Genomic DNA, 25,385 nt, shown 5'->3' with positions numbered 1-25,385 from the left:
TATCTTTGAATTGACTCGTATAATTAACTGAATACAACTAAACTGGGAAATTACACTATGATGATTTTGTTAATTACTTTAATATTATACCATAACCTACTGAAACATGATGTTAAATACAATTGTATACCTGTTGCTCATTGTTCTCGTTGATAGTTTAGCTTCCCTAATGGAATATCCCTGCTTTGAACCACTGAATCATGATTGCCACCTAGTGTTGATAAGGAGAACACTTACTTTTAATATGATATTTTGAGCCACTGTATGCTCTCCACCTTGATTGGGAGCAGCACTGAACATAATCCTACCACTTTCAATGATGGGTAACACCTTTAATTTGGATGAGAGACCTTTTCTGGAAGAGCCAGTAAAGCCTATTGAGATGTATAACATTACATGGTTTTGCTTCCAGGCTTTGATGATGTTGAAGAGAAGGTGATATATGGGGTGGAGACCAACTCCACCTACCTGGAATGTGTCCCCAGGTCTCAGCAAACCAGCATCAGGTGGACTGTGCAGCACCCCAGAGCAGACCACAGCCAAGAGGTGAGCACCACGCTTAGGTATCAATAGAAGGCTCTCCCCCAGACCTCTGTTTTGTAAGGAATACTTTATACCATCTTCATGTAATTTGTATGTCATTTATCACCTGTTTAATATCCTATTCTGTGTGTTTTATAGAATTCTCTGTTGTTATTTATAAGTCTTTTTACAACCAAGGGGACTGCTTTTGAAAAACCTGCCAAGCAGAATTTCTGAAGTGAGTTTATGGAAATGACCACTACTGATGTGCAACTATAATTTTTGGTCCCTCTGCAACAAAATTAGATTTCCCCCTCCAGCCTATTTCTCAACCCACCCCCTGTAAACGGAGATAAGATCCAACACTACACTCAGTTTAGCCCAGGTTAAAGAAACATATTTTAGGGTCCAATAGTGCCTTCTCTTGACTGTGTGTTTAGTTTTCGCTATATAGATCTGAAGGATGTGATGAAAGCATGAGTAAGGTAACCCTAGGAGTCTATAACTATTTTACTATCTGTTTTGCAGTTAAAAAACGATGATCGGTTTGTGTATATGGAGCATGGCATTCTTATTCACCAGCTGGAGACACGTGACGCTGGCATTTACTCCTGCCTGGCTGAGGAGCTGTCCTTCTCCCACACCATTGCCCGCTACAGCCTCCGCGTCATTGAGCATGAACATATCGGGGCTCCACCCAGCAGGGGTGGGGCTACGAGTAGAGTGGTGGGCGGGGTTAGACAAGGACCCAACCCCTTTGGACCAAGTCATCTGCATTACAAGGACTACATGCAGCTGAGCATCTCTGGAATGAGTGCTGACGAGTACTGTGACCAAATCTGGCACAGAACGAAGCGCAGGCAGAAAATGCACAATTTAAAGTGGAAACAGGCACTGGAGAACAGAAAGGGCAGAGTGCGCAGGCATCCGAGGACTGAGTGAAAAGCCAGGGTTTTCGAATGAAATTTCCTCTTACACACAACTAGTTCAATACTTGCAATCCCTGCAGTCCCAGTGAAGCAGAGCTTTCCGTTTTTGTAGTCTGGAACTGTCTTCCCAAAGACAATGAAAAGTCTGAATTCAAAAGCAACCTATTTATTAGACCAGGCTTATATCCTTGCTTGGAAAGCTGTATTACCATGAAGAGGACAGCACCTTGAAATGCTAGCCTGTGAAAGGTGCTTAATGAATGGGTATTGTGCTCTAAAAAAAAGAACTTGCTAAAGCACTAAATAAGGAGTTTGCTAATCATGGCCCAGGCTTCTAAGTTTAATAGGATATCTGTCTATATTCCAGTTTAGGGAGAATGCATTTTTAATGTCATATACACCTCTATGGGATGCAATCCTCAACACTTTCCTGTTTTTATTAGTCATACCTAAATATAGAAAAGAGTAACACAAAAAAAGACATATTATGATGGCTTTGTCACATAAGGAACTAATTTTCATTTCTTCAGAATTGGAACAAGGCTGTGTTTTCATGTGACTTATATAAAGTCTTATCTGCCCCATCAACAATCAAGCAGTTCTGAAAACAAACAAATGACCAAAGCACTGGTAGAAGCTGGTGGTATTATTATTATAATTTTTTTTTTTACCTAGTCATGTGACTGCACTGCTTGTTCAAGAATTCTACCAGCTCACCAGCAGTTTCTGGAATTTTCTTCACAGGTGTGACCTGAAGATAATAAATCAAGTGGACCCAGAATTTGTAATGGATGGATTTTTTAAAAAATTTTTAATTACAGTGGGAATATACCATACCATGGCTTTATTTTTACATATTTAGTTTGTGGAAAAGCGCAATAAAATCAAAATCACAATTATTAGCATGCTTCAACAAATGGCCTGAGCACTTAAATGTTTAATGTGTATCTACCATAAACAAGAGAATGGAAAGTGTGTCTGTCCCTTATTTCAGTTTGGACTGGGTAAAATATTCTGCTCTGTCATTTAGGCCTACAACATATTATCTGTTTGTGAGCTAAGTTTAAATGAATATTGTTTGAAAATTGAATTGGATGTAAAAATAAAGCTGTGTAAATTAAACTATTACCCTCAAGTTGTGCCAAGTGGTACGTTTACTGCCAAGGTGAGGCTATTAATTTACTTGTATTTTAAATAGGCTATCTGATCTGGTATTAAATGAGTCCTAGTCTTTCAAGTCAATTTTCTTACCTCTTCTCAGGAAACAAATAACATTATTTTTGGATATTCAAATAACTAGAAAAATTGCAGCTGCGTCCTGTCAGCAGCTGCATCAGATCGTGCTACCTATCAACAGCAAAGATGTAGGAAAAACAGTTATTTTTTTACCTTTAAAACTAGAAATATTAAAATAACCAAGATCAAAGTATAAAAAAATGTTGATTAGAGCAATTTATTGTTCATCCCTTCTGCAATCTGGCTCATGGTGTGTCTCAATCAACAAAAATATGGCTAAACAGAAACGTTCCTTGCATAAATGAAACCTTCATGCAGACGTGGCTGTTTGTTATTTCGTCGGCTTACGAACAGCCAACTTGCATTTTGTCTCGCTTAACCCGGGTCAAAGCGTGTCGACCCACATCCAGAGGTGCATACTTTAATAAACTTTTAAAAAACTAAATGACTGCAATCTGAACATAATATAACGCAGCTATTTTAATTCAAGTTGACTTACGTTGAACATATACTTGCACATTTAAACAAAGCTTTACACCAAATAAATTGATTTGAGATTTACAAACACGGAATCATTTAATAATAATATCAAATATGTACATATCTTAAATCAACACTTTCAAAATCTAAATGACTGCTATATACTGGTGTTTAAACAAAATTAGCTTGCCAAATGCCTTTCTGCCCAGCTTGCCAAAGGCAGCGTCTGTGAATGACCTGGCCGAGTGATGCAGCCTGATCCTGGAGAAGACTCGGAGGTCATATGTGAACTCTGCATGGAGTCAACAGCGTTTTGCAGGGCCTCTACTTTCTTCTGCAACCTCCTGGTTTGCTGCTGACCTAGCTTCAACTTTTTTTTGCAGGCCTGAAATGCATCCACAGTCTGGTGAAACTTTCTCTTTGTTGACTGTGGGCTGGCTGCGCAGTATTGATGGTCTGCTGCACTAATTTCCTTGTCTAGTGAAGTCTGCTGATGATTTGATCCTGCTTCTGGTGGATTTTTGTGTTGCTCTGCAGGTTGTCTTCTTGCAGGTGGTTTGCGACTGCCAGCTTTCTGAAATCCGATACATATAAAGTGTAATCACATTGCATTATATAAATCAAACATGAAAACTTTCATTGTTCTCCTTTTTTTGCCTTTGAATAAGAACCGGATAAATTGTTTGGATTTGATAAAGCATAGCTAGCATATTTTACATTTACTCACGATCCATGTACTCAATGATAATATCAATATTTGCAAAACAAGCTACTTGCCATAATCAACTGAGATTACTTTTTGTGTAATAACTGAGTTTGGGTGTGTGGATGATGTAAAAAAAAAAAAAAGTGTACTCTGTCAATATTAAGTATCTACCTTCTGAAGATGATCAGGAAAGTTGAAGATTGTCGGTACTGCATCTGGTCACAGTCTGACAGTTTGACCGGTTTTATCGAAATATGCCTCCTCAAAATGATCAGAACACAGTACAGCCCTGTTTGATGGCTTGAACTCCTGTCTCCTCATCCTGGCCACCCATAGCTGTCGTCTCTCAATGTTCTTTGGAAACCTAAAAGAAGAAAGAGGGCATGATTTAATTATTATTATTTATTTATTTTTTAAATGAAGCAAACTATATATGCTTACATTATACAAATATACATATTATATAAATACATAATTTTCATTTAAAAATGTCATTTCAGAATGGGCAGTATTCAAACAACAGTTTGTTTTTCATACAGTATATACATATTGCACTAAAGTATCCTGTTGTACATGTTGGTTAATTAAAGATTTGATGAGATCTTACTTGCACTGTACTACAGTAAAAAGAACACACATGTGTAATTTCAAATTGTCTTTGTATATATTTTGTATGTGCAAGAGGTAAAATATATTAAATTGATTTATGCATATTTTCTCATTTAAATTATGAATTGCGTTTATATTATTATTATTATTTGTTTATTTAGCAGACGCCTTTATCCAAGGCGACTTACAGAGATAATACTTACACATGACATATACCAGTATGTATGTGTGTGTATCACAATTAATATTAAATCACTTTAGACATTCAAGTAGAGGTTTTAATGTAAACAAAAAAATAAGTACAGTTTTAATTTCCTAACTTTCCATTTGTGTTTACAGTGGACAGACAGCGACACCAAAATATACACTTGTTGGAATAAAAAAATATCAAAATTCGCTTTGGTTGTGTCGGGGGTTTAAGGATTTCGTTTTTTGTTTATGTTTGTTTGTTTTTTAAGCAGTCCCCAACATCTCCCATTCTGGACACAATCCATACGATATTGCTCAGATAGCGAAAAACGGTAAGTATGTAGGCAATCTAAGGGGAGATAGACATTGAGATCAAAAGAAAAGGAGTTTCTTTTGAAAAGAATTCACTTCCTCAGTCCAAACGCATGTGTAACCTATATTTACACACCCAATTCATTCTAAAGAAACTTTTTTTTTTCTTCAGGAATGTGTGATTCTTGCTGTAATGACTGTTTTAAGAGGTCGTTTTATCGGTTAAAAACATTATTTTAACTAATACGTTACTAACCTAAAATGAATACTTACAATTGGAAGGAGCTCCCACATCCCGTTGGTCGATAATTTGCTGCACGCAAAGACCGAACAGCGAGGCATCTTTATCAAATTAATAAAGAAAAGTAACAGGCTAGGCTGTGTTGGGTGTGGTAAGATGCCGCGGACATACCTCCTACGACTTCACCCTCTACCATAGCGTGATAGCGGCGTACTCTATCCAGTGTTATAGATCAGTGATCCAACCCCTTTTCTACGTTAAAAACAGCCGCGCAGTGTCGCAGGCGTGGTGACGCGGAGAACGTGGTCGCCATAATAAACCAGCGCACACGGGAGCTGAAGCGAGTGATCTCATAAAAGGCAGTGAAAATAATCACACGATATCTTTGTAAAATATTGATAACTGGTGCGCATTTGCAACGTTGTGATTTCGGAGGGTGCTGAGGGGGATATTCAAAGAGGGCGAGGGGGAAATCTGGCTAGACCCAGAGGTAAGACCTGTCTGTTTGTTATTAGGACTCAGTGAACCTGCCTGTCTGTCACAGCAGATAGTGTGTTAGTCAGTTTGTATAAGTTTTTGGGCAACATAACGGAAGAGAAATAGAAAAACACTAATTATAACCAAACATGAAAGAATCGTTTTGTTTTTTTAACAAAAATGTAATGATATTCTGTTGTTTGTTAAGTGCAAATGCATCGGGCCGGACAGGCCAATGCAATTGTATGATATGAAATTTAAATGAAAGCGGTTTTCTCAATGTGATAATATCAGTACATATATACTCGGGGTAGTTAATAGTTTAAAGACACCTGATACTGACATCGGAATAAGACGTGCATCCCGGTATATTCTCGTTAAATAAACAATGTTAACTAACTTTATTTGACCGCTGGAGTCTGGATCGAGTGTGTACATTAACTTAAGTGAAGTAAGCCAGTGGTTGAAATTATTTAAAAATAAATAAATCAATAACTTGTCTTAAGCTTGATACAGTGCTGTTTTCCCCTGCGCCGAAATCAGGTTGTAAAGTACTGAGTTATAGGTTGTTCACTTTGATCTGAATAAATGCTCCAGTCACTCGTACTAGTAGTATTCTGCTATACTGTATATTGATTAGTGATATAATCCCTCCACAAAACGCTGACGGCGACAGTATCTTCTGTGCCCCTAGGGGTAAGACATATCTGTGATCAGTTTGTAAAAACGCACAATAAGAAAGTGTTTTGCTTTTATATTTTTATTTATTTATGGATATGATTATTATCATTATTTTTTATCGCTTTTGTTATTTTTTCATTACCGGACGGCAGTGTTCACTGTACTGTACTGTACAGTGTAAGTACATTTTGTGGCTGTTTCACTATCGTCTTTAAAAGCAAAAAGTTAAGAGACACGGCCATCCTGAGAGATGCTTGTTGCGGGCCCCAGCTGCCACAGTCAGGTTTCCTGCAGTGTTAACTGGTAATTTGCAATGATTTGAAACCAGCATATTATACAGTACTATTTTGTATACGGTCGTGTGATATACCGAGTACGATCGTGTGATGTACAGAGTCTGTACCATAGTACCAATTTGGGGGGTGGGGTAAGGTAACTGATAAATCAAAATACATATAATTTCACATAGGCTCTGGTGGTTAATGTGCTTACTGTAAAATTTCTGTGGGATAATTCATTTTCCTGATATCTCTCCAGTATAGGCGCTGTCTCAATTAAATGGCCATATGTGTGAAAGGTGCTGGTTTTGTTCTAGATGCAAGTTCTTTATACTAGAATCTCAGACTGTCTGCATGCATATCAAACAAAGTATGGATGTAGGTCATAGGGATTTGTATTTAATTTATTGTGTTGTTGTTATTTATTTAAGTATTGTGTTGACATGATTGTCGGGTGGATAGTAGCCGAATATGAAATTAAATGATTCATTGGATCATCTTAGATTATCCATGTTCCTTGTGAGACTTTGATGTTGCCAGCCACTAGCTGAGACACATTTATTGATGGCCTGCAAATCAAGTATAAAAGGTTACAAGTAACAGAGAGATTTGTCTTTTTATTCCTTACAGTGGAAACATAAATCTGTCACTGTGACCTTTATGGCTACAAATTACAATTTTCAAAATGGTTCTTTGCAACCAAACTAAAAATATCAAGTCAATTAAGGCTTTAACCCTGAACGCAATCTTTTTTCATTTTTCAATTTGAAAATTCAGGAAGCTATTCATTTTTCTTAAGCAATGTACATGTATCGGCAGCAACCAATTTTGTAATATTTATTTTCATTATATTAGTCTGGATTAGAACAGTGTTTTTGTTCAAGCAAACCCCATATCTTGAACATCATTTGAGATGAAATGTTGAATTGTGGGTATACACAGTGACTACAGTACCTCTCAGTTTCTGCAGAGCTTATAGTCAGTAAGTGATGAAATTTATTCAAAGCTACATGTATAGTATTCGGGAGGGGAATCTCATTCTGAGAATGCATCCTGATACTGTAATTAAAGCAATAATCACTATTTCAACAAACTGGATCCTTTCGTGCAGCACTACTTCTAATGTACCTTCAGTTCATTTTTGTGCAGTTCCACAGGCCTGTTTCAATAAATGAGTTATGCTTTAATATAGGAGCTTTACAAATCTTCAGTCCAGATTTGCATGTCAATGTAAAATTTCATGGTCCATTTTCAGTCTCTTCTGCTTACAAATAAAATGCTGCTGTTAGGTAGTGGTAGAACATCTGCTGGAGCAGTAATGACACAGGCTTGTTAAGTTTAATAATTATATACATTTTTCAGTTGAATGGTACACAGTGTGTTTAGAAACTTAAGTGAACAGATTGTTAATTTTGATGTGCTTTCTCCATTAGGCTTAGCCATGGCTTCGGCTTCGGCTTCAGCTTCGACTTTGGCTTCCACACATGTAGATTCCAAAGCAGAACTTTCCTCACTGCTGGAGCAGTGGGAAAGGGAACAGCATGGCAGTGGGCAGGACATGGTCCCCATTCTCACCAAGTAAGTGTGGGAGTCAGAAAAACACTACTGTTTACGCCAGTATCCAATTGACAACCTCCATGTGAAACACAAGGGCCCAATGATGGCAGATTTATCTACAACATTTGATTTGCTTCCCATTCATATACTGTCTTATTCCCCCCTACCACCCCACCCTGCTTGCATTCATTATGTCATGTAAATGCCATTGACCCTTAGAAAAGCAATGAGGAGGCGTAGAGCTAAAGTGATGCAGTGAGGCTGAAATGAAATACATTGGAGATGCTGTACCCAGCCTGATCTGTTGCTTATTATAATGGATGTGCATCTCTTACTTTGCTTTTTGTCAAACTAATAATGCTGTTTACATAATCACACAATAACCCTACTTGTGCATGTAGAGCTAGTGCACTGTATAAATCTGTAAAACTTCAATGTCTGTCAGGATCTCGGATCTGATTGAGAGGGAGACAGAAGAGTATCATAAAGCTGATCCTGACCCCTTTGACGACAGGCATCCAGGTAAGACTATAGAGCACATGTTTGCCACTTCTCTTCAAAGTATTGCCCAAGCATCATCATTGTAAATTTGATCCTGCATAATATTTATAATGGATATTTTTTTTACTGTTGCAGGACGTGCTGATCCAGAGGGCATGCTGGGACAGCTTCTTAAAATTCTTTTTAAGAATGATGACTTCATGAATGCGGTAAGAGAATCCCAACTGTGTTACTCTGCATTGAGAAAGGTGGTGTAATAAACTTTACATTAGAGAAGGTATGTTATTATTATTATTATTATTATTATTATTTGTTTATTTAGCAGACGCCTTTATCCAAGGCGACTTACAGAGACTAGGGTGTATGAACTATGCATCAGCTGCAGAGTCACTTACAATTACGTCTCGCCCGAAAGACAGAGCACAAGGAGGTTAAGCGGCTTGCTCAGGGTCACACAATGAGTCAGTGGCTGAGGTGGGATTTGAACCGGGGACCTCCTGGTTACAAGCCCTTTTCTTTAACCACTGGACCACACAGCCTCCTATGTAACATACGTTTTAACTCAAAGAACTTTGAACAGTCGTGAATAAATATATAAAAAACTAAGTCAAGTTGACAAATGCTTCAGCTGGTGCCAATTATTATTTTTTTTTTTTAATCAATTACTCCCTTTCACCATTGTGTGATATTTATTTATTTATTTATGTATTTATGTATGTGTTTATTTTCTACTCCTGTCAGCTGGTAAATTCGTACGTGATGACAAGCAGAGAGCCATCTTTAAACACAGCTGCCTGTCGTCTCCTGCAGAATATCATGCCAGGGTTGGAAACTGCTGTTGTCTTCCAGGAGAAGGTAGGAACTTTGGACAGCAACTCAGTATTGGTCATGTGCCACTTTCAGGACCTGTCTGTGGGCTTCCCTGGTCTTTCTAGTGGCCTGGAAAGTTGGCATAGATCTTCCAGTTATGGAGCTGGCTTTCTTTCTGTGTATAAGAATGTATGGATTATCGAGGGAATCCTTTCTTTGTAAATTAGCTTTGCTTGTGTTTCACCCTCAGGAGGGGATTGTTGAAAAGCTGTTTAAATGGGCGCGAGAAGCAGAGCAACCACTGAGGACCTATGCAACCGGGCTTCTGGCTGGGGCCATGGAGAACCAGGATATTGCTGCAAACTACAGGGAGGAGAACTCTCATCTGGTGAGTGCACCACTCCTTCTTTTCACATTTGTATTTTAACTAATCCATGTTAACCAGCCAATTTAAGCTACACACCGCTAACAAAAATATATTTCCAGAAGTCTTCTACCAGTAGCAGTATATTGGGATAGGAAACCCCTGGGCAAAATCTTGGTATGTCTAAATATCTTTATATATTAAATGGTTATTTTTCTTTCTTTAGGTTCCGCTAATGCTGCAGCGTTTACGAGAACTGCAGGAAAAGGAGTTTAAGCGGCCAAGTCCACGGAAGATGTTCACTGTCGATGAAGAGGCCGTGGATGTTAACTTTGGTGACGTGTCTTTGGACAATATAGAGGAGAAAGAAGCATCGGAAGAAAGTGAACTCCCATTTCAAGTGAACTCGACTCACAAGACTAGCAGCAGGGTGAACTCTGCCACTAAACCTCCTTGTGATGGAGAAGATGGCAAGCATGGAAGACCTGGAAAGAATGCAAAGAAAGCAAAACAGAAACTGAACTTTTCCATTCCGGAACCAGACCGGGTATTCACTGAGCTGTCAAACAGCAGTTGGTCTGAGATGTCTCCCTGGGTGATTGGGACCAACTACCACCTTTACCCTTTAACCCCAGCCATAGAGCAAAAGTTGATTCTGCAGTACCTAACGCCTCTCGGGGAGTACCAAGAGGTTAGATATCTTGTTGTGCTTATTCAACTGTTGAATTCTTCTTTATGCAACATATGAGCAGTACAGAATTTCAAACTAAATTAGGGATTGAGATGTCGCCAAATGAACTGTCTCTTGCTGATGTTTTAAGATGTTTTTTAGATACATATATCATGATGTCTTCATTTTTGTCTGCAGCTTTTGGCTGTGTTTATGCAGCTTGGTGCCCGGGAGCTACTGATGTATTACATTGACCTGAAACAAACCAATGATGTCCAGCTTACCTTTGAAGCTCTGAAGGTATTGCTATAGTTTTTGGTGCTGGTATTCTTGCTATTTATCTTGGTATCCATTCTAATTAGATTGAAAATGTAACATTGTAAAGGTTTATTAAAGTGTGCAGAACACCTTGCAGAGTTTAGAAGAAACACATTCCATTACCTTTGCTGTGTCCCGTATTTCCCTATCTCGGCATTTTGTATTTAAACATATTGCTGACTTTTTAATCGCACATCATGGGTCATAAATCAAGTGAGCAATACATTACTCTGGAGAGCGTTCGACAGGAGAGGATTGCTGCGTATCCAGAGCGCACACACACGCACACTCCCTTCTGCAGCAATGCTGGTTTTCTGTTCCCGCTATCCACCACTGATTTCAATCAAAGCACCAACATTTTTGCTGCAGGGAGCATGAACTGGATCTGTGTTTGGAAGAAAAACTTGGGACTAGAAAGCCTAATGGTGAATGGGGGGGGTGGGGAGCAAGCATTGTTGAGTTTGGTGCAAACTGTGCTAGGATTGTGTTTTTTTTTCTCTCTTCCTTGTAGTATCTGGCCTCCTTGCTCCTCCACAAAAAGTTTGCTGCCGAGTTTGTTGGACATGGCGGTGTTCAGAAGTTGCTTGAAATACCTCGACCATCCATGGCAGCTACTGGCGTGTCTTTGTGTCTGTATTACCTAGCATACAATCAGGATGCAATGGAGAGGGTGAGGGTTTTCATCCTTGCAATCTGATGTAACCTGCCTCTGTTTAGGTTAGGTATTATCTTTGATTTCATGTGAGGATTTGATCTTTTTACTCTGCTTTTTATTGGCATTGAATTCTACAGCAACAGGACATTTAACAAAATGTTTGTTAAATACAGTTAATGGGGAGTAATTCATATCCGGTGTTTTGTCGCTGGCAGGTGTGCATGCTCCCTCACAGTATCCTGGCAGATGTGGTTGGGTATACCCTGTGGTTGCTGGAGTGCTCCCATGCATCAGGGGGCTGCCATGCCACCATGTTCTTCTCCATCTCCTTTGCTTTCCGTGCCGTCCTGGAGCTCTTTGACAAACAAGATGGTCTGCGGCGCCTTGTCAACTTGGTAAGTCCAATAAACACTAACTTTATTTATTTCAACTTGTTAAATCCAACATCTATATACATGTACATGTTTTCAGTTGCGTCCGGCCATCGGACACAGCTTGGGAAAATCCAATAACAGTTGTTTTTAAAGGGTTTTCAGTGGCCATGGTAAAGAATTGACTTGACTTTCTCACACAGTCCACTAGATATGCACTAGATGTGTATATTTATCTCCTCCAGATTAGTACCCTAGAGATCCTGAACCTGGAAGATCAGGGAGCCCTGTTGAGTGACGATGAGATTTTCGCTAGCCGACAGACGGCCAAGCACACCTGCATGGCACTACGCAGATATTTCGAGGCACATCTGGCTATCAAATTGGAACAAGTGAAGCAGTCCCTGCAGCGGACAGAAGGAGGCGCTCCCGTTCACCCTCAGCCTCAGTATAAGGTGAGATGAACAGTTTAAGAAACTACTGAACACCAATGAGGGATTCATAAGAAAATCTACAACAGTAACTATACAACTTTGCTTTATCATTCTATAACTTTTACAAGCAATGAAATACTTTATTTAAAAATGCTATTGCTAGCTATTATGTGCTGTGCTGTATTTGAACCTAACATGACAGCCATCTAAAGCACATATCTAAACGTTGCAATTTACTACTTTTCATGTTTCACATTAAAGTGGGGTTGATTAACAGATTAACCTTATATAGTATCTGAAGGCTGTACTGAACAATATCTGTTATTAAATCAATTCCACCTGAAAATAAAGTATAGCTTTTTAGACCTAATTTCTAAACAGTCAGTTCAACTTAAATTTAACCTAGAAATGTGCATAGCGTTTGGCCATTGTTTTTTAATTTAATAACACATTTATATTCTAGTATAGTGTTATATTGCCCCCAGCTCATGCTTACTGCTCCCCATAGGCTGAATTTAGACATGGTGGCTATGCACTTTTCATTGAAGAAGTAATTGAGATTTTGAGGTGTACTTGCTAGCTTCTTAACATTTGTAATCCTGTCCTTCTCAACTCTGTAACCCTGGTGGTACCCTTTTTATTGGGATTGAAAAGGCTGGAAAGTACATTGTTAATGTAACCCAGCTGAATCAGAGAAGGCATTATACAGTTCCTGTCAGTACTGGCTTTTTTGTGGTGGCTAATGGCATGTTGGGAAAGGAAGTACCTGCTAGCTGGCTCCCAGTTGTGACTTTGTGTGTGTTTTGTGTTTTTTGCAGGCATGCTCATATACCCGTGAACAGGTTGTGGAGATGATGGAGTTTCTAATAGAGTATGGTCCAGCTCGGCTCTACTGGGAAGCAGCTGAAGAGTTCCACAGGCTCTCTTGTATCCACCTCATGCTGCAGCTAATCTCCATAGCTTGTGATTGGAGGACCTACTATGGAAGGTACATTTGTATTTAAATCACACTAGCCTAACTTTTTTATATTATTTTATTTTGTGTCTTTTTTATAAAGTAATTAAATGATAGAGCATAATAATAAAGCTGTAAAAGAGGAGCATGAAAATAGCTTTTTTAACAGTAACATTGGAGGTTCTCTTTTTTATCATCAAATTCATATTTGAAACAGCTGAGTCTCTGACTCTGCAGATTGATTAACAATAAGATGCTCTCCCATTCTCTCATGCAGTTGAGTGAATATAAATTATTTAATAGCTATTACATCCCTTGGATTTTTCTGCCTGTCATGTCAATAGAGTACAAAACACGATTGCAGTGACCAGATACATGTACTTGTTTAGTTCCCATTTTATTTGTATTTTTTCTCACCCAAGGAGTGATACAGTACGGTATGCACTGGACGTGCTCGCCATTCTCACTGTGGTCCCGAAAACCCAGCTGCTGTTAGCCGAGCCTGTGGATGTGCTTGATGAGAGTGGCTCAACGGTTTCCACTGTGGGTCAGTACCTCCTGGGTGTTTGCCACTTCCAGTGCCCTGCCTAGCTCATACGTTTACTGGTCACAAGTTCAGTTCCTGCCTAGGGATAACTTCTTCAGATACACCATCCACAATGTAAATTGCAGAACTGCATCAATACACAATAAAACACACCAGTAAAGGCTCATTTTTTAGAAATTGTAAATCATTCTCTCTGATAACAGGAGCCTTTGCCTAGAAGTGCTGGTTATCTCATTTGATTCAGTGTAACTTTTACCGCAATGCAACTTTTAAGTGATTTATGAACAAATTGGAGGGAAAAAAAAAAAATCTGCTTAATAAATTATACATATTTAAGTTATTTAAAATTATAATGAAGCTCTGTAGCCTCAGCTGCAATGCAGCCCTGTTTGCCCTTATTTATACATTAGAGTAAGGTTCCTTTTTTAACATTTAAAGCTGGCTGTGTCACCAATAGACAAGATTTGTGGACAGGATTATTTTCTGATGAAAATAACAACCAGCGATGACAAGTACCCTTAATGAAAGTACCCCCTTTTATTAGCCAGACAGTATTTTTTGTTAATATTGCTATGCTCCTTTAATGTTAAAAGGATATTAAAGGGGTTTTGTAGTATTTTACAACCAGATTTCCAATTTCACTCTTCAGATTGGATATTATTACTGGAATAAATACCGTTTCAGTTTTGCCATGCTTTTATTGGATTTGAATATTATTTTTGAGGGTAGGAGGGTACAGTTATGTAAGCATTCGAAGCAGGTAATTGTTTATTGCCTTGTAGATTTTCTTGCTAACATTAATGAGAGAATATTCAAGAATGACCAGAATTGTTCTGTTTCTTAGAATGTAATTACATGCAATCCCTTTATGCATACTTTTTTTTACAGAATAAGTGTATTTCAGTTTTAATATGATCTGTCACATAGTGTAAATCTGGGCACCTCTTTAGGCGGTCATATTACTGAAACCTGTTTTACATATTTTAGCAATCAGTCAAGTTTTCTTGTATCAGACCCTTAATTAACATTGTGGCTTCTAGGTTTGAAATATTCCAAGGCTTGTTCTTATTTTACTTGCCTTGTTGATTTGCAGGAATGAGTATAATCCTTGGCGTTGCTGAGGGTGAGGTGTTTGTGAACGATGCAGAAATCCAGAAGTCTGCTCTCCAGGTGGTGATCAACTGCGTGTGCGCGCCCGATAAACGAATCTCCAGCATTGGCAAGTTCATCTCCGGGACCCCTCGTCGCAAGCTTCCCCAGAACCCCAAGAGCACAGAGAATGTGCTGACCAAAATGTGGAACGTGGTGCAGTCCAACAACGGCATCAAGGTGCTGTTGTCCCTGCTTACTGTCAAGATGCCCATCACAGACGCTGACCAGATCAGGGCGCTGGCCTGCAAGGCACTGATGGGGCTTTCTCGCAGTAGCACAGTAAAACAGATCATCAGCAAGCTGCCTCTGTTCAGCAGTGGACAGCTCCAGCAGTTGATGAAGGAGCCTGTGCTGCAGGACAAACGGAACGAGCATGTCAAGTTTTGCAAATATTCTGCAGATTTGATTGAGAGGATCTCTGGGAAGCCACTGCTTATTGGGGCAGATGTCTCCTTGGCCAGGCTGCAGAAGGCAGATGTAGTGGCGCAGTCGCGGATATCCTTTCCTGAAAAGGAACTCCTGCTGCTCGTCAGGAACCACCTGGTTTCCAAGGGGCTTCACGACACTGCCGCGGTCCTTACTAAAGAGGCTGAGCTGCCCATGGCCATACTGTCTCACTCTTCGACTTTCAACGCTGTAGCCGCATCTGCATCTCCTGTAGCGCTCCCTCGAACACCTCGTCTGGCTAACGGGGTGTCTCCAAGGCTGGTCACCCTCTCTTCCTTATCCACTACCCCTTCCACCAGCCATGCCCAGGCCAGGCCTTCTACCTCTCAAACACAGTCGTCTGCTGTGGTCCCCCATGCCAATGGCTCTCCTTTGATCGGACGAATCAGTTTCACTCGGGAACGGCCGTCCCCCTGCAACGGCAGGAAGCTGAGGATCCTGCGGCAGAAGTCGGACCACGGCGCCTACAGCCAGAGCCCGGCGATGAAAAAGCAGTTGGACCGGCACCTACCCTCTCCACCCTCCTTGGACAGTATCATTACAGAGTACCTTCGGGAGCAGCATGCCCGCTGCAAAAATCCTGTCACCACCTGCCCCCCCTTCTCCCTCTTCACTCCACACCAGTGCCCTGAGCCCAAACAGAGACGCCAAGCCCCCACCAACTTCACCTCCCGCCTCACCCGGAGGGTAGTCTATCCCAAATATGGGGGGGTGGACGGTGGTTGCTTTGATAGACATCTTATTTACAGCAGGTAATAACACACTGGGTATTTTACTGAAATGTAGGGAAGATATGTACTGTAATTTTCCTTATGATATTTTGTATGCCCTTGCTAGTTTTTGTACATGAACTTATATAAGTGATATATTACATATCTAAAATCCAGATGCTAAATACGTTATGTTACTGCGGTATAACTCTATTTAAAAAAGAAAAGAAAGAAAAAACGGCCTTGACAAAAGATTTCAGCCCTATGCGCTTTTATTTTTACTTCTTACATATAAAGTTTAACACCACAGTGTCTTCACGTGTCCTTTTTTAATTCTCTTGATAGATTTCGTCCCATCTCGGTGTTCCGGGAGGCAGACGAGGACGAGAGCGGCTTCATGTGCTGTGCGTTCTCTGCTCGGGAACGCTTCCTGATGCTCGGGACCTGCACAGGACAGCTGAAGCTCTACAATGTGTTTAACGGGCAGGAAGAGGCCAGTTACAATTGCCACAACTCTGCCATCACTCACCTTGAACCATCAAGGGTAAGTATGGCAGCAAGGCATTTCAGATACTTTTAGTAACCTGTGCTGAAGAAAGCCTTTAGCAGGTTTTATCACAATTGAATGTAAACCCCAGTTGCTGGCATAGAGATGGATATTTGGGGAAACAAAACTCCTCCTAGTTGGAACATTAGACAAAGGAGAAATCATTGAAGCATCTGGGCCCACAAGCCATTTCTGTCTCCATTTGATAACCCCCCCCCTTTTCTCTAGGATGGCTCATTGTTGTTGACGTCAACCACGTGGAGTTACCCCCTCTCGGCTCTCTGGGGGATGAAATCAGTCTTTGACTTAAAGTAAGTACTTCCAGAGAATGTGGTGAATGCCTGTGTACTGATTGTTTTTCAACTTGTAATGTATACCGAGCATCAAAAGAAACTTATCACTATTATAACACATTATTAAAAAATAATAATAAATAGGGGATGAAAAAATTATGGACATTGACAAAATGTTTTTGGTTTCTTTTTAATCACTCGATCATTCATCATTGACCATGACACGCTTGAGTGACTATGACTGAATCATATGCACTTAATTACCTAATTAGTGAGACAGTTGCTTGGCCACTGGATATGGAGTGATTTCAGCTGTTGAATTGCAAGCTTGAATAAAAGCAATAAAGAAAATCACAGAAAAAAAATAATATGCCACGTCTGTCAAGAGAGCAGCGCCTTTGTGCAATCGGCATGTTGGAGGCTGAACTTGGGCAGCATACTGTGGTTCACCGTCTACGGGTGCTCACAGCCAGCGATTTCAAACCTGGCGAGACGGTATAACCAGACACACTCTGTCAATGACAGGCCACGAACTGGGTGACCAAGAGTCACAACACCTACCCAAGATCGACAGATCATTTTGCAGCATCTTCGTGATGTCAATTGTTAATCAGCACAATAAAAAGTCACTGCACCTGCTCTAAAACAGTTTGTCATTTATTGGTCACATCTAGTGAATTATATCCAAGTATAAGTGATAAGTTTCTCTTGATGCTCAGTATATTAAATAAGCGATGACCTTTCGTTTTGTTACATATTTGATATTGTAATAAAGAATTTCATGGATAATGGTCAATTTCAGTAAATTATATTCAGCTGTTTCATCGAACCCCTTTAAACTGTTTTATTGAAACAGTGATGCTGGAAGTGAATGCCTTTTGACTCTATTTTATTTTGTGCCTTTTTTAAATAACCAATACTGAAATAATATATGTCTTACTTGCAGACATTCATTTTTAGATGATCATTACGTTGAGTTCAGTAAACTTTCTCAGGACAGAGTCATTGGAACAAAGGAAGATATTGCTCATGTGAGTTTTTTTCTTTTAATATGATGATTAACAAAATTAATTGTTTTAGAAAATACTTCCCTCTGAGTGTCAAGAACAATCTATTTAAATTATTACCCATATGGTAATCCAAATGGGGGGTGGGCATAATTTGGCTATATGCACACAAATTCTGACTTTTGTGCCATTATGCATCTATCTTTTTATTAATTTTTGTATGGGCTTTGTATTATAGCAGTAATCCATATAGTGTATACATGTACAATACATACAGATGTTTGTAGCCAGTAAGGATATAGTGTTGATTGGGGCTGACCACAAACTAAATAAGAATGGCACAGTTGTTCAGGTTGTTAGCCCTAGAGTTTGCTTGTTATGTTTCTTTACTTACAAACTGAATAAAACTGTAAATATAATTAATAAGCTTTACTGTTGGTTCTATAGCAATATACATACATAGACAGGACAATGTAGTAAGGCTTAGACTTGTGTTTTTGTTCTCTTTACTCTAAGATCTACGATATTCAGACTGGTCAGAATATCCTTGCACTGAATAATCCTGACCTCTCGAATAACTACAAAAGGAACTGTGCCACGTTCAACCCCACTGATGACCTGGTATTGAATGATGGGGTGATGTGGGATGTGCGTTCTGCGCAGGCGATCCACAAGTTTGATAAATTCAACATGAACATCAGTGGAGTTTTCCACCCAAATGGGCTGGAAGTCATCGTCAACACTGAAATTGTATCCTTTTTGTAATGGATAAATGCCATAAATTTAAAATCAAAGTTAATTTTCATTCTTCCCTTGTTTAAGTCCTGGGCATCTCCAGACTAGGCTAGGATGAACAACCTGTTTACTTGGGAATCTTCAAGTAAAAGAGCTGTGTGCAACTTGCACACCATTGAGGTGTCTTTGGATTTGTTTGGTATTTTTAAAGATGCTTTTAATGGTAATGGTTGATTCTTGTGCTTTCTTAACCGTCCATCTCAGTGGGACCTAAGAACTTTCCATCTCCTCCACACTGTCCCCGCACTGGACCAATGCAGAATCGTCTTCAATAACAATGGAACTGTAATCTACGGAGGTGACATTATAAGATAATTACTTTAAGAGATCTCGTTTCACTGCAAACTATTGGCTCATAGTCTGGCAAGCAATCGACTGGCTATTGTAGACTGTTTGCTGTTTCCTTTTTTTTTATTTAACATATAATCCCCATGAAGTGGCGGATCTTTGTGTTTTTAAAACATTCATTGTCATGTTTGTTTCTGATCAGTAAAATCTATTGGAAAACAGAATTGTTAGGCAACTTGCCTTGCATGGCAGGCAATCTGTTCAGTCTTCGCAAATGACATTCTGAGCCTGGGTTAACTGAATTGCTGTGGATTCAGATCCTTCAATAAGAGCTTGATCTAATATACAGTAGTGCTAATCTGCTGTCAAGATGCAGAAAGATGCCTCTGCTTGAGATAGTGTGTACTTCATTCTTGGGACAGGCCGTATATTTAGTAAGAATAACTGCTGATGTGGCTCAATGGTGGTTGTTTTCTGTGTTTCCTAGCTATGCTGCAAGCAGACGATGAGGATGACATGGTTGAAGAACGAATGAAAAGTCCCTTCGGGTCCTCTTTTAGGACTTTTGATGCTACAGATTACAAGCCTATAGGTAAGTTATAGTCACCCCTTGTATGTTCGCTCATTGATGGTGGTGGTTTTAAGCGATTTGTTCCAAGTTATAAACTATCTATGAAGTTGCCCCTCTCCCTTTTTCTCTCTCTTTTTTTAGCGACCATTGATGTGAAAAGAAATATTTTTGACCTTTGCACTGACACCAAAGATTGCTACATGGCTGTCATTGAGGTAAACATGGTTTTAGATTATTCCCCTAAATGAGTAATGAATAGTAATAAAAAATAATGCCTGTAACAAAGTCCTCACTTGGGATTTGTATTGTCTGTGCTCATATTGTCAGAAAAGAATAAGGTGCTCTAATACTAGCAAACGACTACCAGTGGTTATTGATAGGAATTACAAACTTCCAGAAGTGACACGTTGGCATCAGGCAGTTATCCTGCTTATGGAAGTGGCTTGTATTTCCATCTATTTTGCAAAATAATTCCTGAAATAAAAATGCAAAATACATTTGTACTGTACATGAAAATGTGAGACTAAGCATGTGACCAAATCAGCTTGCAGGTGATCACTTCTAAATGGCCTCAGGAATAACTCATTTAAGCCTGCTGGACATATTTTTCAGAACCAGGACGCCCTCAACATGGACACTGTCTGCCGTCTCTATGAGGTGGGGAGGCAGCGGCTGGCAGAGGAGGAAGAGGATGAGGAAGACCAGGTTAGAATATTATTAATATGTAGGATACTTTACGTCTTGGAGTCGACCATAGCAAGCGATTTTAGATGATGTAATTTATCCTTTTTGAAAGGTCTAAAACAAAGACTACAGGGTCCTTATCAGCTTGTGCATACTATGCATTGCAGAATAATGACCTCATAGTTTTGGAAATAACATTGTATTTGGATCTGGCATTCTAGATTTATTACATTATATTACATTATAACGGAATTATGGGTGCAGTCAACATTGGCGAAAACATGTCAGTATTTAGGCAGTCCTCGTATCGTTGATATCGTAGGACAGAGAAGTATACTTTGCATTGAACACGATTGTGGGTCCTGTAGAGCAGTGAGGTTATGAATGATGTGTCATGATGTCATTCCAACAGGATGAGGATCAGGATGATGACGACGATGATGATGATGATGACGATGACGACGATGACTCTGATGATGACCTGGATGATCTGGACACAGACCCCCTGCTGGAGGCAGAGCTGGACGAAAACAACGAGAACGGGGGGGATGATGAGGATGACGGGGACCACGACTTCTCTCCCTCCGACGATGAAGAGGTGGCACGTCTGCTGGAGGCGGAATTGGAGGGCGAGGACAATGATGATACCGATGATGATTCAGACAATGCTGACGAAGATGTGGAGCTAATTCTGCAGACCTGTGAGTATCCGACTTCCTACCCTCAAGGAAACAACAGAATAGTTAATTGTGTTGCAATGTTCTTAATTAACCTCAAGGTCCCGCCTTAACTTGACACCTTATGTTAACATATGCCGTCAGAAATCACCTCCGAGACTCCTAGGTACCAGTCTTGATGTAGTGTATAAATATGTCCTGTTCTCATGTATACTCAATAAAGGAGTTCCTTCTTCAGCTCAAAAAAAATACTCAGGATGGCCCATGAGAATGTTCAAGCACCTGGACGCACTCACTATGACACAAGGAGTCAATCGTACTACTCTCTTTTACTGTGGTCAACTTCTGCCTGTCTAATACTCTGCAACACAAACAGGCTGAAATACTAAGTGTGTCTATCATATACCAATTCATACAAGTATGCAACTGTAGATTTGACGTTTCTAACACCAGGACCCTTTTTGCAAATGGATGCGTTATGTATGTCTTGTTGAAAAACGAAGATAAAAGCAATTTTCTATTCCTTTACAGCTGACAGCTCAGATAACTCTGATAACTCTGATTTGGAAGATGATATCATCTTGTCCTTAAACGAGTGAGGAGATCAGGAACAGCCACTAAGCGATGCCAAGAACACACTCATTGGAAATGTCTACGAAAACGTGGCAAAAGATTGCAGAATAAAAATGGAACAGAGAGGAAAATCAGGCAATTGAGGTTCATCTGAGATTTCGGAGCTAGCAGAATGAGCATTTCAACATAGCCTCTAGGGGGCTCCCAGACCAAAGGACCCATTTGGAGGTGAAAGACTAAAAAACAGGGTAAGGCCACAGGAGGTTGAAGGGTGGAAATATAAGCCAGACTGCAAGATATTTGTATGATAGCATTTCTTAAGAGTAAGAAATAGTTTTATATAAAATGATATGTGGTGTGGTGCTTGAAAAATGAGTCCCTGGAAACATTTACCAGTATTTTGACCATTTATGGAACACTTTTTATTGTACAGGAACTATTTTACAAAATGTACTGCTGCAAGACCAGGCTTCCCCTTTTGTAATTAATTGGTGGTTAAAGTGTTCCTTTTTTAGATTTTCTTTTAGGGTTTCAGTGATCACTGCATAAAGAAGTGGGGCTTGAATAGAGCAAGCTCCTTTGACCAGTGCCTACCTTGCGGCCTTTAACTAGGCATATACAGTTGAAGGCTGTACTTTCTGATCCCAATTTATTCCTACCTGTTTAATTCATGACTGAACCACAAAAAAATACAAGGAGTTTGCAATTGTATGTGAAGCAAATAGACAAGACTGATCATTTTTTCAAATAGATTTTTGTGTTTCAAACTAACACTGGCTGAGAACTGAACTGAAAACAGCCTCTAACTTTCAGCATTACAACCACAGCTACCTATAAAGACTAGTTGGAATAAAGTAGATCTGTATGCTTTGTGATCAGTGTGTCCAGATTTTAAGAGGGTTGTAGTTCTGTGGTTGTAAAATTAGTATAAAATAGATGATCAAAGAAACGCGTGCCCTCTTGATTTTTTTGAATGCCACCAAGTAACATGGAATCAAAGGCGTTGCACTTTTGTCGGTTGGTTTGGTTCAAAAATGAAAATGATCACAAGTTTAAAAATGACTCTTGTTTTTGGTGTGATGTCACAGCCATAACAAAGAATGAAAAACTGTCAATTCATGATAAATTTTTATGCTGCCTTGCAGAAATCTAAAAAGTCAAGTTGACAGCGAGTGCTAGATGTATTACACATTCATCAGTTTGGGGATTTCTTGCCATCTCTTCCTAAATTCTATGAAGGAGTTATTGGGTAACTTCATCAAACTTTTACAGTTTAGTCAAATGATAATTTAGACTATTATTGTACTTGTACATTTTTTTCCTGTATATGGTTTGGAAGTCCTTTACATTTTACACGGGTATAGCTCACAGTTTTAATTCCAGAATTGCAATCACATGTCCACAAAGAATAAACATTGCAAGAATAACTCCTGTCTGGAATCTCCTTCACTCCACAGTTATCCGGCATGTGTATAATTATGTGCTGGAGTGATTTAGTGACCCCCCCACCCCCTCAACATTTGACATCATTGATGTTCTGTTACTCCACTGTTGGTTGCTGCTTATGGTTACAAGTCTTTGGCACTTGAGTGAGTAGCACTGGTGTGCCTATTCAAAGATAGCTTTCTTCCCCCGTTCCTCACCATTTTGATTTTGAAACTATATAGAATGTTCTAAGCTATAAACACTGATCAAGTGCTTTAATGTCTACCATACCTTGCCCTGGGAGCGAGTGTCCGGTATGGGGTCTCTGCTCACTAAAGGTCTGTTGCTAATATCACAAACTCCATTCCCAAAAGAGACTTCAACATGAGAACCCAGTGTCTTTATGAATCTGTTGTGCTGCCTTGAGCAATCTTTCAAAACACGTTTGTGAAAAAAAAAAGAAAATGCATCTATTGAGGAAATCTAAGATCCAGCTGGTGTCATTGTTGGGCAGGGAAGTGAAGGAATTTATTTTAATGTCTGGATAGATGACATTTGGAAGACTGCCCATTGGATATATTAAAAAAAAAAAAAAGAAAGAAAAGGCCTGCAGATTGTGAAATAAATTATATGGCCTAATAAAGACTGGCACATTGGTCTCGGAGATATTTCTATTCTTGAGACCCAACTTGACTGCCCCGGTGATGGTGAATAAACCAAAGGGAGGGACCGGGGGGGCAAAGTTTTATTTAATCTGCAATATTTTGCAGGATTTACTTTTTTTTTGTTTGTTTTTCCATTTTACAAAGTGTGGGACAATTTTGTTTATTGTGTGCATTTTGTTGTAATAAAAAAGTAAAGCCACAAAATAGATCTGTAAAGATCCTGGTACAGAATGTAGCTAAAATATTTTTATTACAAAAGGAAAAAATTAAATAAATTCTTTAAAGAATCGTGTGTCTGTGGTAATATTTGATTGTTTTGTTTTATTCAGCTACTTTAATATTAAAAGTTAAACTCAACACCCTCCTTCCTTCCAGCCCATTTACGCAAATGTGTGCTTCATGTTTGTGGTACAAGCCTTTCTTTTATCAACCATGGGGAAGGACATACTTTGGGAGCCATGGCAGTGAAATATGGATAGAAATCTAGGATGGCAAGTGTCATATCAAGATTTGAAACAGAAAACACAAGCGAGGAGAAATGACCTGTAAGCTTTATTGTGAAGGAGGTCAGGCAGCACACTGAGTGGCTGCATGCTTGGATCATGTCACTTGGTGCAGTCCACACTGTATGTTAGTTCAATGGACTGACATCTGTCCACTGGCAAGCAAGGGAAAGAGGAATCAACAGGAAGAACTGGTGATAAAGCATTCCATTACACAATTTCAACCATTCTTAACCTGTTTTACCATTTATGTCCAATACATTCGCCTTGTAGGGTTGCTTAATAAAATCTCCACTGCAGTTGCATGTGGATATGCAGGTTAGTTGTTGTCTTGCTGTGTTTCTTGAGACATTCTGACAGTGTGCAGAGGTGGACGTGTGAAAGCTGCATGTCTTCTGGGTTCTGGCGTGCTGTCTGAATCATTGACTTTTGAGGTAATGTGTACTTGTATCCCAACAGCTCAAACTCGCTAAATCTATATACTGCATGAGGTTTGATCATTTCCACATCACTGACCACTTACAGGATAATAGCTGTTTAAGAGGACAATGGGCAATGTCTGATGTGATGTGTGTTATTTCATTGTGTAAAGGTAATTTAATATTCGGTATTCCGTTGGGCTATCCATGATGAAGTGTTTTCATTTAAACTCAGTGTGCTCAGAGTAACCCGTATATTTAAGATTTGCTGAAATAAAACTGAATGTCTATCCTGGGAACAGTAAACAATCCCAGAATATATGTAATTTGTTGTACAGTACTTTCAAGATAAATACATCCCTTGCATGAATGAAACCTAAATAAATAAATGTAATTGTGTTCATCATATTTTTCATCTTTATTACTGATAATCTGAGTGGGAGTTATACAGTAAGAGAAATAATAAGAAATAATAATTAAAATCGTGGTGACAATGTCTTTTTGAGGTAGAACTGGCCCTGTAAAATGACTCCAGAATTAAAGCAGTCTGTGCAAAGGTTTGGCACCAGGCTCCAATTTGTGGACATGTGTCTAGTCTTGTGAGGCTTTGTATGACAAGACAGGTGCTTATTAGCCTCTGCACTATAAAGAGGTTGAGCATTTGAGTCGTCTTGGGGAAGCACCAGTCTTTCTACATTACCAACATACTGCAGATTTCAAAAACAATAGGACACTTTGTAACCTGAAATCGTATGTCCATTTTGTGGCTAGAAATAAAATGTCGGTG

At 39.3% G+C, this 25,385-nt stretch overlaps 2 protein-coding genes across 2 annotated transcripts in view; both read left to right on the top strand.

Moving 5' to 3' along the window:
* LOC117412507 (semaphorin-3D-like) overlaps positions 1 to 2,586 on the top strand; it is a 48,458-nt gene extending 45,872 nt beyond the window's left edge. Inside the window, exons 18-19 of the mRNA XM_034020964.3 lie at positions 413 to 546; positions 1,051 to 2,586. Of these exons, the coding sequence (XP_033876855.2) occupies positions 413 to 546; positions 1,051 to 1,464 (548 nt within the window). The 3' untranslated portion in view covers positions 1,465 to 2,586. The remainder of the gene's footprint in view (positions 1 to 412; positions 547 to 1,050) is intronic.
* A 2,939-nt stretch (positions 2,587 to 5,525) lies between these two features.
* Positions 5,526 to 23,963, top strand: LOC117412574 (DDB1- and CUL4-associated factor 1-like). Its single transcript, XM_058988768.1, has 24 exons — positions 5,526 to 5,714; positions 8,094 to 8,238; positions 8,663 to 8,739; positions 8,854 to 8,927; positions 9,460 to 9,573; positions 9,779 to 9,916; positions 10,119 to 10,583; positions 10,761 to 10,862; positions 11,392 to 11,550; positions 11,751 to 11,930; positions 12,152 to 12,361; positions 13,159 to 13,328; positions 13,718 to 13,842; positions 14,936 to 16,193; positions 16,497 to 16,695; positions 16,927 to 17,009; positions 17,938 to 18,022; positions 18,515 to 18,748; positions 18,998 to 19,091; positions 19,569 to 19,673; positions 19,794 to 19,867; positions 20,265 to 20,357; positions 20,749 to 21,037; positions 21,545 to 23,963. The coding sequence occupies exons 2-24, from the start codon at positions 8,102 to 8,104 to the stop codon at positions 21,610 to 21,612; spliced, it is 4,533 nt and encodes a 1,510-aa protein (XP_058844751.1). The 5' UTR covers positions 5,526 to 5,714; positions 8,094 to 8,101; the 3' UTR covers positions 21,613 to 23,963.
* Positions 23,964 to 25,385: the final 1,422 nt, after the last annotated feature.

This window comes from Acipenser ruthenus, chromosome 16 (assembly GCF_902713425.1).
Source record: "Acipenser ruthenus chromosome 16, fAciRut3.2 maternal haplotype, whole genome shotgun sequence".
Taxonomy (NCBI): domain Eukaryota; kingdom Metazoa; phylum Chordata; class Actinopteri; order Acipenseriformes; family Acipenseridae; genus Acipenser; species Acipenser ruthenus.
This window is presented reverse-complemented; position numbering and strand designations above follow the sequence as displayed.